The 13946-nt window shown below is 49.6% G+C and overlaps 1 protein-coding gene across 1 annotated transcript in view; it reads right to left on the bottom strand.

Annotated features, from left to right (window-relative positions):
* Window positions 1–11668, bottom strand: part of Creg2 (cellular repressor of E1A stimulated genes 2) — a 39566-nt gene extending 27898 nt beyond the window's left edge. Inside the window, exons 1-2 of the mRNA XM_051152738.1 lie at window positions 10701–11668; window positions 7749–7918 (exon numbers count right to left, since the gene is read on the bottom strand). Coding sequence (XP_051008695.1) covers window positions 7749–7918; window positions 10701–11135 — 605 coding nt within the window. The 5' untranslated portion in view covers window positions 11136–11668. The remainder of the gene's footprint in view (window positions 1–7748; window positions 7919–10700) is intronic.
* Between the last annotated feature and the right edge of the window lie 2278 nt (window positions 11669–13946).

Below are 13946 nucleotides of genomic sequence, written 5' to 3'. Positions count from 1 at the left end.
AGGGCTCTGCAGGGGAAGACAGACTAATCTGCTTCTGAGCCTGGTTAGGACTGGGCCCTCAGCTTTAAACACGCATGTCACATCCCTGGTGGATGCAGTCTCCAGACAAAGTCATTGCAGCCATTGTCAGATGCCATACTTTCACCTAGGGATCCTCCCGAGGCTGTCTGAGGAGTTAGTCTCAGAGTTGTGCTCGGGATCAGGCTGAGCTGAGGACCATACCAATTGTTCGCATTTACTCTTCTATTTGTTTCCTGGGACAGGGTCTTGCTATGTTGTCCTGACTTGTCTGGTGTTCACTATTTAGCTCAGGCAGGCCTCCAACGGTGGGAATCCTCCTGCCTCAGCCTCCCATGCGCTGGGATTACAGGAGTGTACTACCCACCTTGCTCCACATTTTATTATTATAAGAACAGTTAAGGGGCATCTACATGAAAACAAGGCATGGCCGCCCCCATGCATACCTGCAACTCCAGGGGTGGCAGGCAGAGAGAGGTGGGTTCTAGGAACAATTTTAAAAATGTGTAGAGTGATAGAAGAAGATTCCCAAGACTCCCAGAATCCTCCTCTGGTTTCTGCATGCATAGAGAGGGTTTGCACATGTATGTGTACACACACACACACACACAGAGCTAAATGAAGAAGGGGCCACAGTGACCACTGGTCACTGTCATTTCTTGAACTTCTTTTCACATTTCACAAAGGAACCATTAAACTCAGCACAAGGTAACTCAGTCAGGATCGAGCAGACTCAGCCCTGGCAGCATCTGCGACAGGAGGAGGAGGCGGGGGGGGGGGGGGGGGGAATGCTTCTGAAACCTTCATGACGATAGTCATGCTCACCTAGCCTTTGTGCAAATCTCTCCAGTGTTCTTTGACCTCAGGAAAAGCGTCTATTAACTCTTTGGTTCCCATGGACATCCCACTCATCAAAGTGGAAACTGACTCACTATCGTCCAGCAGAATATAAGTCCATGGAAGGGCCCTTCCGGTCCAGAGGCCTGCTACCCTGCTCACTAACAAGATGCAGTGCTACACCCACAGTCAGGTCTGCTGACTGCAGAAGGGAGATGCTATAACGGAGTCTGTGCTTCTGAGACCCGTTCATTGTCAGTGACCATCGGTTAGATTTTCACACAGCCAAGTCTAGTGTCTGAGTATAAATTCCTTGGGGCTTGGGCACCTGCCCATGTTATACATGCATGCATGTGTTGACTGGTGCCCATGCATACATGCATGCATGTGTTGCCGCAAGAGAGAAATGAAGGAAGGATTGATGGTTGTGGGAAAGACTAAGCTTTGTCACAGGTGGAAGCAGTCTTGGTGGGCTTTACCCTTGGGCACCCATGAATACCTTGTGACAGACTGAGTGGAGCCATCCTGGGCCTAGAATTCAGGAAGCAGACCTGGGGACCCCACCTGGACTATTGTTTTTTTAATTGACCCTCAACGGGAGAAGGAGACCACCCTTCCCACGTGACTCAGGCAGGCAAGGAGGAGAGAACAACAGGTTGAGACCAGGCTTGAGCGCATATGGGTCAGCAAACAGGCTGGATCAGCACGCAGGCCAGAGACACCTAGGGACCTGTCCTATGGAACGGATACTGGAAGGTTCACTCTTTTTTCCCTTTAACTTTTTTTCCTTCTTGTGTAAGCTAGTTGAGTTGTATAATAAAGTTTAATTGTTAAGAAACAGAGCCTACAGATGGTTTCCAGGGTCTCTTTAAGATGGAGTCTTTTTCAATTTACCATCTTACCCTGGGCTGGGAAATAGATTCTTGGCCCTAATTCATTTAATTAATTAAATGTAGAAACTGCAGCACCCAAATGTAAACAGACTAATTAAATACAACTCCTGAAATAAGCTAATGATTATTAATAAGGATACATTGTAGGCTGTGATGGCTGGCAAGCAGAAAGCAGTCCTCCCTTGATGTTTCTCAGACTGAATCCTTCCATGTATCAGATTAAATTATAGATGGTTGTGAGCCACCATGTGGTTGTTGGGAATTGAACTCAGGACCTCTGGAAGAGCAGACGGCGCTCTTAACCACTGAGCCATCTCTCCAGCCCCAAAAACCTATCTTTTGTTTGGTGCACTTCAGCCCTAACACACACCTTTAATCCAAGAGCTTCCTGTACATATGACTTCACCCTAAATCAAGAGGCAGAGCAAGAAATCAGCTGGCAGGGATTAAAGTGTAGGAGGGACTTTGAGGTGAGGGGTATTTAAGGCAGCATGGAGAAAGAAAAGGGCCTCTTGGCTTTTAGCTTTTAGCTCTTTGGCTCTTTGGCTCCTTGGCCTTTGGCCTTGGGGGCTAGCAAGCCTTTGGCCTTGGGTTCTTTTAGCCTTTTCCTCCTGGACCATCAGCTGAGCTAGTGAGCCTTTTGGGCCTTTCCCATGGGGACGTGAGCTGAAGAGGAAGGCCAGCTGGGTGCTTCCTCTGCCTCTCTGAGCTAGCAGGGTTTCACCCCAGCATCTAGTTTCTGAGTCTTTACAGAATGTTTAGGATTATAATTTAAACCTACAAGGCCCCCAGATGCACCCCCCACATTCTCCTACATGCCAAGGGCCCCCAGATGCACCCCACATTCTCCTACATGCCAAGGGCCCCCAGATGCACCCCACATTCTCCTACATGCCAAGGGCCCCCAGATGCACCCCACATTCTCCTACATGCCAAGGGCCCTCAGGTGCACCCCCACATTCTCCTACATGCCCAGGGCCCCCAGATGCACCCCCACATTCTCCTGCATGCTGAAAGAAGTCTGAATAGGCAGCATATTTAACTCTGTTCCAGCAGCAACTTTTCTTAGCCACAAGGATGCAGCAAAATGACCAATCTAGCTCTTTTCTACTCTGAATGTCATCTTAAATATGCTTATTTATTTTTATGTATATGAGTGGTTTTGCCTGCATGTGTATGTGTATGTGTTTCACACATATGCAGTGCCCAAGGAGGCCGGTAGAGGTCATCTGAATCCCTAAACTGGAGTTAGACACAATTGTGAGCAGTCATGTCGGTGTGGAAAATCAATCCTGGGTCTTCTGCAAGGGAGGCCTGTACTCTCAACCACCGAGTCACTTCTCAAGCCCCAAAGGTCACTTTCGAAGGGCAGGGTGAAACACACAAATTAATATGCTCTGGCCAAGGCAATTTCACCCAGCTAACCTTAGTAACTTTACTATGACATTAAGCAATAGAGAGCAATAAAAAAGAAATTGGTAAAATATCTGACTGGATGAGGTGATATGACACAGGTTCATTTTACAAACTCACTTAAGAACTCCTCACTGGGATGGAGCGCTATCTCGCCACAACCTTGAAGACCGGAGTTTGGATGCCAACACCCAGGTAATAAGTAGATGTCCCACAGATGCCTGTAACTCTAGCTCTGAGGATCTGTCACCCTCTTCTGGCCTTTATGTGGTTAGGCATGTGCACACACACACACACACACACACACACACACACACACACGTAAATAGGACAATAAACCTAACAATAGCAAGAACCCTTGTGCGCCTCTGAACATCTGCCTCACAGGAGGAAGCGTGCCTCTTCTCCATCCCAAGATACTGGGTTCTTCCTCCTTTGGTTAAAGAAGCTGCAAGTGCATCATTTCCTTCATGGCTCCATTTCCTGAGGCTCTGGAGCCTGGATCCTCAATCTCTTTCACCCATTTATATGTGGATGCTTATTTAGATGTGCGAGTGTGTGTCCTATGTACACAGGCGCCCATGGAGGCCAGAAGAGGGTGTTGGATCCCCAGAAGCTGGAGTTACGATGGCTGTGGCCCAGTGCATGTGCTGGGAACCAAACTCCAGTCCTCTGCAAAAGCATTAACTGCCACGCCATCTCTCAGCCCCTGGACCAAACCTTTTACTACACAGCTGCTAATAGACTGAAATACCATTTTGAGTGGCATGCTGTAGGGTACCTAAGTGGAAAGTGTTCCGTAGCTACCTGCCAAAGTAGTTCTGCTAGCTTTGATCACAAGGAGCCTTCAGGTCAGAGTTTTAATTTGATAAAACTGGCTATAAATAAAATATTAAGAGAGTTGGCAAAGCGAAGCAGCAGGCAAAGCGATCCGTTCCGAGAAGGAGCAAATGCCCAGCCATACGACGCCCCCGGGAGGATTCTGTTAATTTCCTACATCAAAGAGTTTAGCAGAGGAACGCCAGCATCTGAGCGGGCACTGAGTAGGCACTAACTGAGGGGGCACTGAGTGGGCACTAACTGAGTGAGCACTAACTGAGTGGGCAAGGTGGTGATGAATGAGCAGAGAGACCAACTGTGGTCGGCTGAAGTTCTCAGAGAAAAGTTGGATATGTGAAAGGCCCTACCGGTTTGCTCCAGTTTGGGTGGGTTTGAACAGGTCCCCAAAGGTTCCTGGTGCTTGGTCCCAGTGAAACAGTGCTGGGGGGAGCAGGATCTTTAACTTGTGGGACCTAGTCCAGGGTCATTAAGTCACAGGGACTCTACCCTTGGAAAGGATCAATGCCAGTGATCTGGTTATACAGGAATTTTTTTTTTTTTAGATAAAAACAGCATGCCTGATCTTTCTTGCTTCCTGCCTTGCTATACAGTCTTTCCTCTGCACATGCTCCTGCCACAATACCATCCGCCCTCATGTGATATAGTCGGGAGGCCCTCATAGAGCCAAGTACATGCTGACACCACACCAAGTCTCTAGAATGGAGATTAAACAATCGCCTTTTCTTTCCAAAACATTAAGCCTCAGGTATGTTGTGACAGCATATCTCCTGCTCAACAAGTGCATGCGTTACCTATGCAGTTTTATCAAAGTTCTGCTCAGCCTGCTCTTGTGGTAGTCCCAAACCTGCATCCCTCTGCACTGAGGCCTACTAGCTGACGGCCTTCTTCTCCTGGCTTGTGTCCTGTTGGTGGAGGCAGAGATCCCCAGCCTGTGTTGGCGCGGAGCTTGTGGGAATCAGGGTAAACTCTGATAAAGACACAGGTAGGCCAACAATGGAAGAAGTGCATGCCAAGGGCCACAGGAGATGGCTGCAGAGGCAGACTTTCCCCTTCTTTCTGAACTTGGCTTATGGTCACTCTTCTAATGGCTACTGTAGGCCTGTGAGGGCCCTGGGATGGATCAGCTGAAAGGTCCTGTGGTTTTGTCTTCTGCTTTGGACAAAATGGGGAAAATCTACACCCTCCTGCTGCCCACAGCTGCAGAGGACATCAACAGAAACAGTGCAGCCACCAGGTTCCATCTGCAGGATGCTTCTTGGCGGCATGTTTCTCTGAGTGACTGGTGCCTTCACTATTGTCACCATTAGGAGAATTGGAGGACATGGGCGCTGTGGCACACACTTGTAATCTCAGCACTCCGGGAGGCAGAGGCAAGTGGGTCTCTGTGAGTTCAAGGCCAGCCTGGTCTACAGAGCAAGTTCCAGGACAGCCAAGGCTACACAGAGAAACCCTGTCTTGAAAAAACAAACAACAAACAACAACAAAAGGCGGGGGGCGGGGCTGGAGGTTTCTAAATCCCCTCCCCAGTGCCCAGCTTTGAAGCCCTTGACAAGGAGCCTTGGTCTCATCAGTGATGTTTCCAGGCCCTGGGAATAGGCCAGGGGGAGCTTGTTGGTCTTTCTAAACTCTACCAAGGTGCTTGTCTGGGATACCTGCTTTAGTGGCAGCTTCTACCAGATGCCTTTCTATGCTTGGGTGGCCCCAAGGGCTCCCTGCTCAGCTTATGTACTTGGAGGCTCTGGCACTTGTCTGTCTTTTGATGCAGCTTTTACTTATTAAGCCCTTGCACTTAACGGTACCACATTCCAGGTTTCAGGAGTGACGCCACGTGCTCACTGGGAACCTCAGATCTGGGCCTAGTGGAAGATAGAGTCTCACTCCATAGCTCCTGCTTGGAAGTCTGACCCTTGTTAAGGCCGACTTAATTTATACCATGCTTCAGCATTTTAGAAGTTTAAGTAGTGTTAGGTAGTGGTGCGTGCGCGCGCGCGCACACACACACACACACACACACACACGCACACACACACACAGAGCCTACAGTGTACAGGAGGCAAGAGCAAGTGACTGGAGAAAGCCACTCTAACACAACAGCCCTCCTCCAGCCTCTATAGACTTCGCTTCCTCATCGCTCCAATTTCCAGTCCTCTGCCTGAGGCCTGTGGTAGGCAAATCTTGTGCAGCCAAGTGTGACTGAATTATGTGGCTTGTCCTCCAGAGCAGGTGCGCTGTGGGTTCTGGAATCAACAGGTACCAGCCTGACTGCTTTCAGGACACCGGAACTAGGGAAAACAGTACGTTTAGGAAATTCTCCTGAGAACACATCTCTAGTAGCCCTGAGCTTGTTGAAGTATCAAAGAGTGCTCCCTCCCTGGCTTCTGGCCATAACCTGGGGGACAGTGGAAGTCCTGCAGTTTGAGTCTCTTACTGCTCAGGATAGATGATGAGTGTGGGGACAGCAAAGCCTTTCCCAGGATGCATTTGATACCGCAAATAAGAGCTAACAGGGTGGCTGGTTGTTTCCTCCGCTGTGCATAGAGAGCAGAGCTTCAGAGGTGGGACTAAGCCCCTTCCTGCCAGGGGTTAGCCTGCCTTTCCCTTTGGGCTAATCCCCAGGGTGCGGACAGGCCCTCCACAGGAGCTCAGTGCAGTGTCTCCCTGGCAGCAAATGATTTGGGGCTTTGCATTTTGAATTTGGATAACAGTATCTGAATGGATGCTCTACTTTCACTTAAATGTCTTCCGAAGGTTTTTTTTATTTCAGAGAGTTTTGGAGAAAGTGTTATTAAAGGATGCTGGCTTGTATCACATTCATCCGTTGGGGAGAGAGGGAGGGGCTGTAAATGAACTGAGGAGAAAAAAAAAAAAAAAGAGTTCCAAGCCTGCACGTGCCAGGGAGACAAGCTGCTGGGGAGCCTTTCAACTCCTCTTGCCCACCTGCACATCTGGATGTTGGCCAAGACTCCTTGGGCTGGGGTCATAGCTTACTTAGTTGGTAGAGTCCCCACCTAGTCTCCAATCCCCCAGCACTGCACTAGCCAAGTGTGGTGCATCCTTAGCTACAGATTAGGTTCAAGGCCAGCCTGTGCTACATGAGACCCTGTCTCAAAAAAAAAAAAAAAAACATTATCTCACAGAAGGCACCTATCTCCAAGGCTCATAAACACTCTGTAGGGCAGAAACGATTATGAATAAACACTCTGTAGGGCAGAAACGATTATGAACATCAACTTGTGATTGTTCAGCTTATGAATTTTCATCTTTATGCTGGTTTCAAAGTGATATACATTCAGCAAAATCCGCCACTATGTGTTTTGCTCTTTTCCTAGGCTGCGGGTACAGGAAAAACCTCTGTTTTCCCTTTGAGCACAGTATTCAACCAGGCATACTGTCAAGCTTTCCGTTAGAAGACTCTGGCCACCTGAGGTCAATGCCACTGCTTGGAGAGAAGAGAAAGCGGGCTAGGCTGAGCATGGGTGTTGGTAGGCTAACATTCCAATGGATAACAATTTCTATTTATAACAGGCTCCCTGGATATGTGTCCCCAGTGGAAGTCTAAGTCCATGCACCCTCCCATTTTACAGGTGACTAAATGGCAGGTGACTTGCTCCAAATCACACTGCTTGTCCTGCAGTAGAATTTTAAGGGTTAACATACCAGCTTACACCCAAGGATCTGTTACACCAGCCATATGCCCCACCTTTCGCCTCTGCCCAAACGTGTAAGAGCAAACCCTCCCTCCTCTACCTGCAGAACTCTCCTTCAGGTTCCGGCAGCATCAGCGAGGCTATGGGGTTCTTCACCAAGTCGGCCACTGCAGGGTCTTTGGCTGTGACGTAGAAGAAAGGGGTCCCTGTGCTGTTGTGCAAAGGGCCATCGCTGATGGCCAGGCAACTCCCAAAGGGCAGTCCTTGGATCTAACAAACGACACAACAACAACAACAACAAAAGGTGCTTTAGTGGCAAAGCTTGTCTGTAGCACTGGGGACTTTGCTTGGACCACTTGTGGATTTGATGGGGAGCACAGTAAGCTAGGTGGTCCCCATCTATGCAACGCACCCAGTGATGGTTTCAGAATTTCTCCAGGGGAGATGCAGGTAAGAGCATTCTGTCTGGAAGCTAAAGGGTTATTCTGGAAGCTGCCTCCGCACAGCGAATGCACTCATCTTTTGTTTATTTTATTTTATTTTTTTGGTTTTTCGAGACAGGGTCTCGACTCCTGTCCTGGACTCACTTTGTAGACCAGGCTGGCCTCGAACTCACAGTGATCCACCTACCTCTGCCTCCCGAGTGCTGGGATTAAAGGCGTGCGCCACCATGCCGGGCTAGCAGATGCACTCATTTTAGTGAAGAGTGAAGGCATTGAGGCCTGTGAGGGGGAAGCCAGTGCCGGGTTTCCCACAGGCTCCTCTCGAACCCCTGCGGCATTCATCATGTACTTTACTCTTTTTAAACTGTGGGAATAGAGTTTGATTCGTTTTAATAAGCTGCCTGGTTGCTGGATGACAGGAATATTTTAGATTGTTCCAGTTAAGGCAGTATTTCTTCATTTACCAGTTGTATATGTTATATCGTGATTGATAACTTTTCCGTTACTGAAGTTAAGGGAAGTTGGTACGCGAGATGCCCTCTTAGCTTAAATGGAAGTCACAGAAGCATGATGTGCTGACCGTTGCCTCTGCTCATTCCATGTCACGTTTATGTGACTTTGAACAAAAGCATTCGAGTCTCAGCTTCCCCACACTCTGCCACGTCTGTGCTGTCACTTACAGAGAACTGCCCTGTTAGTGAGGTCTTCCCAGCCCCTGACATGGTGTGCAGGATTGTGAAAGGAAGGGTTTTAGTCTTTTAGAACTATGAAAGATTAACGAGTTCTCCAAATGGTAATATTACATCACCCACAGATTCTATTTTTAGGCTGTCATGAAGCGCTCAGCGGTTCACGCAAATGTTTTTGGAATTGACTAAGTCAACATTGGAAGGAGAAGCTAACAAAAGATCTGTCAAAGGTCACATTGTCTTCAACACAAGGGCAGTAGATGGCTTTTCTTGTTTGGTTGTTTGAGGTATTGTGAGGCAGGGCCCTGATAGTAGCCAGCGCTGGCTTTAAGAGGCTACCTGTTTTGTCTTAGCTGCGTTGCTGCTGGGACTACAGGGATGGGCCACCAAGCCTGACTGGCATCAAGCTTCTTTTCTTTGTCTCGAGAGTGCTGAGTGCAGGGTGCCCATTCACAATGTGTACCCGTGGAGTTCAGAGGTTATCCTCCCGGCCTCCTGCTGCATTCCTCAGGGTCCAGCCCAGCTATGTTTTTAGACAGGGCATCTCACCAACTGGCAACTCCCCAGGTAGGCTGGCCTAGCTGGCTAGCAAGCCCTAAGGAGTCACCTGTCTCATTCTTCTCAGTGCTGTGATTACAAATGAATGCCACCATGTTTGGTACTTTGCCTTTTTTTTTAAAACTATGAATAACTTTGATCCTCAAGCATTCTATTGCTGAGCCATTCCCCTAGCTTCAGGCGGTAGTTTGTTAATTGTCTGAGATGATTTGTTTTAAACCAAGATTAGCTTCAGATTTAAACTTCATATTCTATTAAGATATATGCTAGAATGTAAAGACTATCTGAATGAAAGAACACACAGAGAGGACAAGATCAAAGCCATTATTAAGGTAAAGCTGACATTAAGTAATTAAAAAATATTTATTTATTTTTACTTTATATGCATTGGTGTTTTGCCTGCATGTATGTCTGTGTGAGGGTGTCAGATCTTGGAGTTACAGACAATTGTGAGCTGCCATATGGGTGCTGGGATTTGAACCCAGGTCCTTTGAAAGAGCAGTCAGTGCTCTTAACCGCTGAGCCATCTCTACAGCCCGATAATTTCTTAAGAAAAAAACAAAACAAAAACACGTTCAAGGTTGCCTACTGAATTACTTAATTTTATAGATGGGAAAGCAGGGTGCTTTGGCCAAGCTGGGGTTAGAGAGACCCATAGCCGAGGCAAGACTCCATGCGGTGTGATGTTAGCCCCTTCGTGCACAGATTAAACAGGATCACGTCTTTCTCTCAGGACTAGAAGCTTTCTGGAGGCTGTTCTTAAGGAATGTGCAGCCTCTGGACCTCTCCTCGCCATTCTGGGTGATAGCAGGTTAACATGTGAATACAGCTTTGTGGACCAAGGAACTGCAGCGGGAACGGCTACCCTTCAGCAGTTACAATTCGCCTAAGTCGTCTTTCTAAAAAATCTGAGTCCATTTATTATGATTTTTTTTTAGTGTAAATTTCTACCAGCGTGTGGATGGTGTCTTTCTCCCACGCCCACTTGGTGTGGGAGGTGCTGCCGGAGTCTGTCTGCAGGATAGCGCTTTGAGACCGCAGGGGCTGGATGCAACTCATCTGCTATTCCAAAGGCGATCTTGTCTGCTTCACAGGTTTCCGGTTTGTCGCTGATAGTCTGAACGCCTCTTTGGCCATGTTAAAGCAGGGATCCAGTCTCTAACCACCAGACCGTTTCCCAGCCTCGTCTGGTCCTCCCCGCTCACACGCTTTTGGCTGGAGGAACCAACTCATGCACAGTTCGGTGCCGTGCCAGTTATTCACAGGGCACCTACAGTCTATGCACCTGTGAAACCCGAGTCGCCGGAACTGCCCGGCCATAGCGAGATGGGTACCGCCCCCGGATCCCGACCTCTGGCTTACCTTTTCGTGGGTGGACGAGGTGGCCAGACAACCCCAGGAGCTAGCGTGGGCCAGGGAGCGGGCGGTGCCCGCGCGCACCCTGGGGTCGGGGGATGCCGCGGATGAGCCGCTCTCCCTCCGGTAGGAGAACATGCCACGCGGGGCCGGTGCGGGCCTGGCGCGGGCGGAGCCCCGAGGCCGCAGGTGCGTGTCCTCCTTGTGCGCCGAGGCCGGGAAGCTCTGCTGCCAGATGCTGCCCGAGTCCTCCAGCAGCGCCGGCAGCGCCTCCTCGGTGGACGCGCTGTCCAGCTCCTCGTCTACCTCGTTGGTGACAGCCCAGGACACGGAGCTCACAATCACGTAGCCGGCGGCCGGGGACAGCAGGGCACTGCAGCACAGCAGCCAGGATAGACGGGTCCCTGGCCGCGCAGGGCGCTCCCCGCCGGACAGCGACATCTTCTTGCAGGCGTCTCGCCCTGTGGCGAGGACCGATGGCCTAGCGGCGGCTGGTCAGACGCGCCCTCCTGCGGCGGAGCGTGCTCTGAAGTCCCTTCTCCCCGAGGTAGAATTCCGGGGTTGGGGTTCGTAATCAGCCCCTGCGGATGTTTCCCTACTGCCCTACACCCCGCTGCGAATCGGCGGCCGCTGCTAGACCTGACTCCCCTCAGCTGCGCGCACCGCCTATGCCGGACTCAGATTCCAGGCGTGCCGCCGGATGGCTTGATTTTCCGCAGGATGGCAAGCGTTTTGCAGCCCGAGGGTGGGCGTTCACAACTCAGGCTTAACGCACTCCTCCGCTCCACAGCTGTGCGACTCCGCCAAGCTGCTTAACTTCTCTGTGCCACCCCAGGACCGGCAAAGGGGGCTCAGACAGTGCACCCTCCTCAGGCCTTGAGCCACAATACACCCACCCACATCCTCACTAAATCACCCAGTCCGTGGTATCACGCAGTTAGCAACACAGGCTAATAGCGCGTTTGAAAAAAAAAAAAAAATCTTGTTCTAGTAAGAAGTTTAATAAATACCAAGAATAACTTAAAAATTAATATAATTTCTTACTCTTCTTATGGCATCCAGACTTTGTCCCACCAGGAATCATTTTCTGTGGCTTGTATTCCGAAAGTGCAAGAGTCCTGCTCTAAGTGGTGTCAAAAGAAAATATCTTGAAATATGGTTTGGGTTTTCCTCAGTAAACCCAGCTGCGATACCTCCTGTGCCCCAGCCGGCTCCTCTTCCTGGATGCCTGGGTGCCAGAGCACTGTGCCAGACTGGACACAGCTGGCCTCTCCTTCTCTACGGGGGGGTGGGGCGCAGGACGGGGTGGGAGCGCTCCACTCCTCTCCCTGGTTGCGGCTGGCTGCTCTTTCTCTCTCTTTCCCACCCTGGCTCTCTGTCTGCTTGGAAACATTAATGGCTTCGGTTTCTCGGGGAGATATCTTGTTTACTTTCACTCCTTCTGCCTTTGCCTTTGCTCACTCTCTCCCCTAACCTCACACTCCAATGCTCTCATCCCCTGTTCCTGGGGAGACGTGTCTGCAGCATCGTCTTGAGAGGCAGAACCAACGGTAAGTCGCTGAAACACCAGCCTCTGCAGCCAGGCATGATGGCGCACACCTGTTAGTCCAGTACTTGCGAGGTGGAGGCAGGAGAAGCCCAAGTTCAAGGTCGTCCTTAGCTAGTCAGCAAATTTGAGACTGACTTACACGAACTACCAACTGAAGATCAAACACAAAACCCTGACTCCTCCTCTTCCTCCTCCCCAAACCATGCCTTCTGGATTAAAAATATTCCAGCTCCTGCTCCACCGTGTCCTGATTGTGGAATAGTGGCATGTCACCTGACATTTCTGTCTCTGTGGCCTTGTCTGCAAAATGGTGACTGTTACTCCTCCCTTACTAGGGTTTTGGATGTCAAGCATGGCGTCTCTAGTGTCAGGGGGAGTGCTTATCCCTGCCCTGCTTGCTCAGAGGGAAAACAAGGGGAAGGAATTGGACGGATGTAGCAGTCTGGGGAGAGGACCTGGGTATGGTGGCCTCAGCTCCTGCTTGGCTGTTCACTGCAGGATCAACCCACCTCCTCCCTTCTCCTGCTTTCGCTGGCCAGCTTTGCCAGAGGCATGCGCCTTCTTCGCCTGAGCTATGACTGGTGGAGTGAGTCCAGTTCCTGCTTGGTCAAAATGCTACAACAGGGGTGAGCCTTGGGAACATTGTCTGAAGGACATTAGCCAATCAAAGGACAAGCTCTGCAGGATTTGATTTGTCTGAGGGATGAAAATGGTCAAATTCATCAAAACAGAAGAGGCGGAGTGGAGCCTGCCAGGGGTGGAGCTAAGGGAACCAGTTATCTTTATCATTATCTCGGTTATGTTATCTTTCTTGTTATCCTGTTATGCTTTCTGATTCTTGTATTTTACTGCCCCAAATAGACCCAGACTCAAAGCAGATTGAAGGCAATCACCAGTGAGGACATCAAGTGTCCAGTCCATGGCCGTAGAGTTTGTCATTGGATCTCCAGGGATCTACCAAGCCTGTCACTCGACAAAATAATTTCCCTCAGATTCCTTGCACGCCTCTGGGGTCCAGACCAACTGGATTAGTGGCGAAAAGCTAGAGACAGTGTATTTGTTTAGATTCACAGACTGCTCCTGTGGACCTATTAGAGGCCTATCCCAATTAGTAAAGATATGGGCACGCGTGTGCTTAACTTTGATGGGTAATTCTGTGTATGTAACTGTTACATGTTATCAAACTGGCTTAGACGGCAGTTACACTGGAGATTGAGAGTCCCTATTTTCTGCATCCTTACCTATTTAGATTATTGTCAGATTAAAAAAAAATATCTTCTTCCACCCAAATCTAGTAGATGCTAGTTACTTGTTAATTGCTTCGCACTGGCCTGATGACAGCAGCATCAGCTGCTTTTCCGTTGCTGTGACTAAATTACGTGACACTCGGATTGAAGGAGGAAAGAGTTATTTTGGCTCCTGATTTCATAGGATTTGGTCTGTCATGGTGGGAGGGGCACAAGGCACAGAGAGAAGCTCAAGTCCTGATGCCTCAGGAAGCAGAGAAAGGTGAATACCAGCATTCTCTCCAGTGTTAGCCTTACCCGCTCCCCGCCCCCCGCCCCTCGCCGCACCCCACCCCTGTTTATTCCCTCAGTCACAGACCCAGAGTCATGCCTGTCTGTCTTCTAGATGATTCTGAATGCAGCCACGTTGACAGTTAAGATCACACCACTGCAGCAGGCTGGCTTTCTGTCTGTGGA

The sequence above is a fragment of the Acomys russatus genome, chromosome 11 (genome assembly GCF_903995435.1).
Source record: "Acomys russatus chromosome 11, mAcoRus1.1, whole genome shotgun sequence".
Lineage (NCBI taxonomy): Eukaryota > Metazoa > Chordata > Mammalia > Rodentia > Muridae > Acomys > Acomys russatus.
The sequence above is the reverse complement of the archived record's forward strand: the minus strand, read 5'-3'. Positions and strand labels throughout refer to the sequence as shown.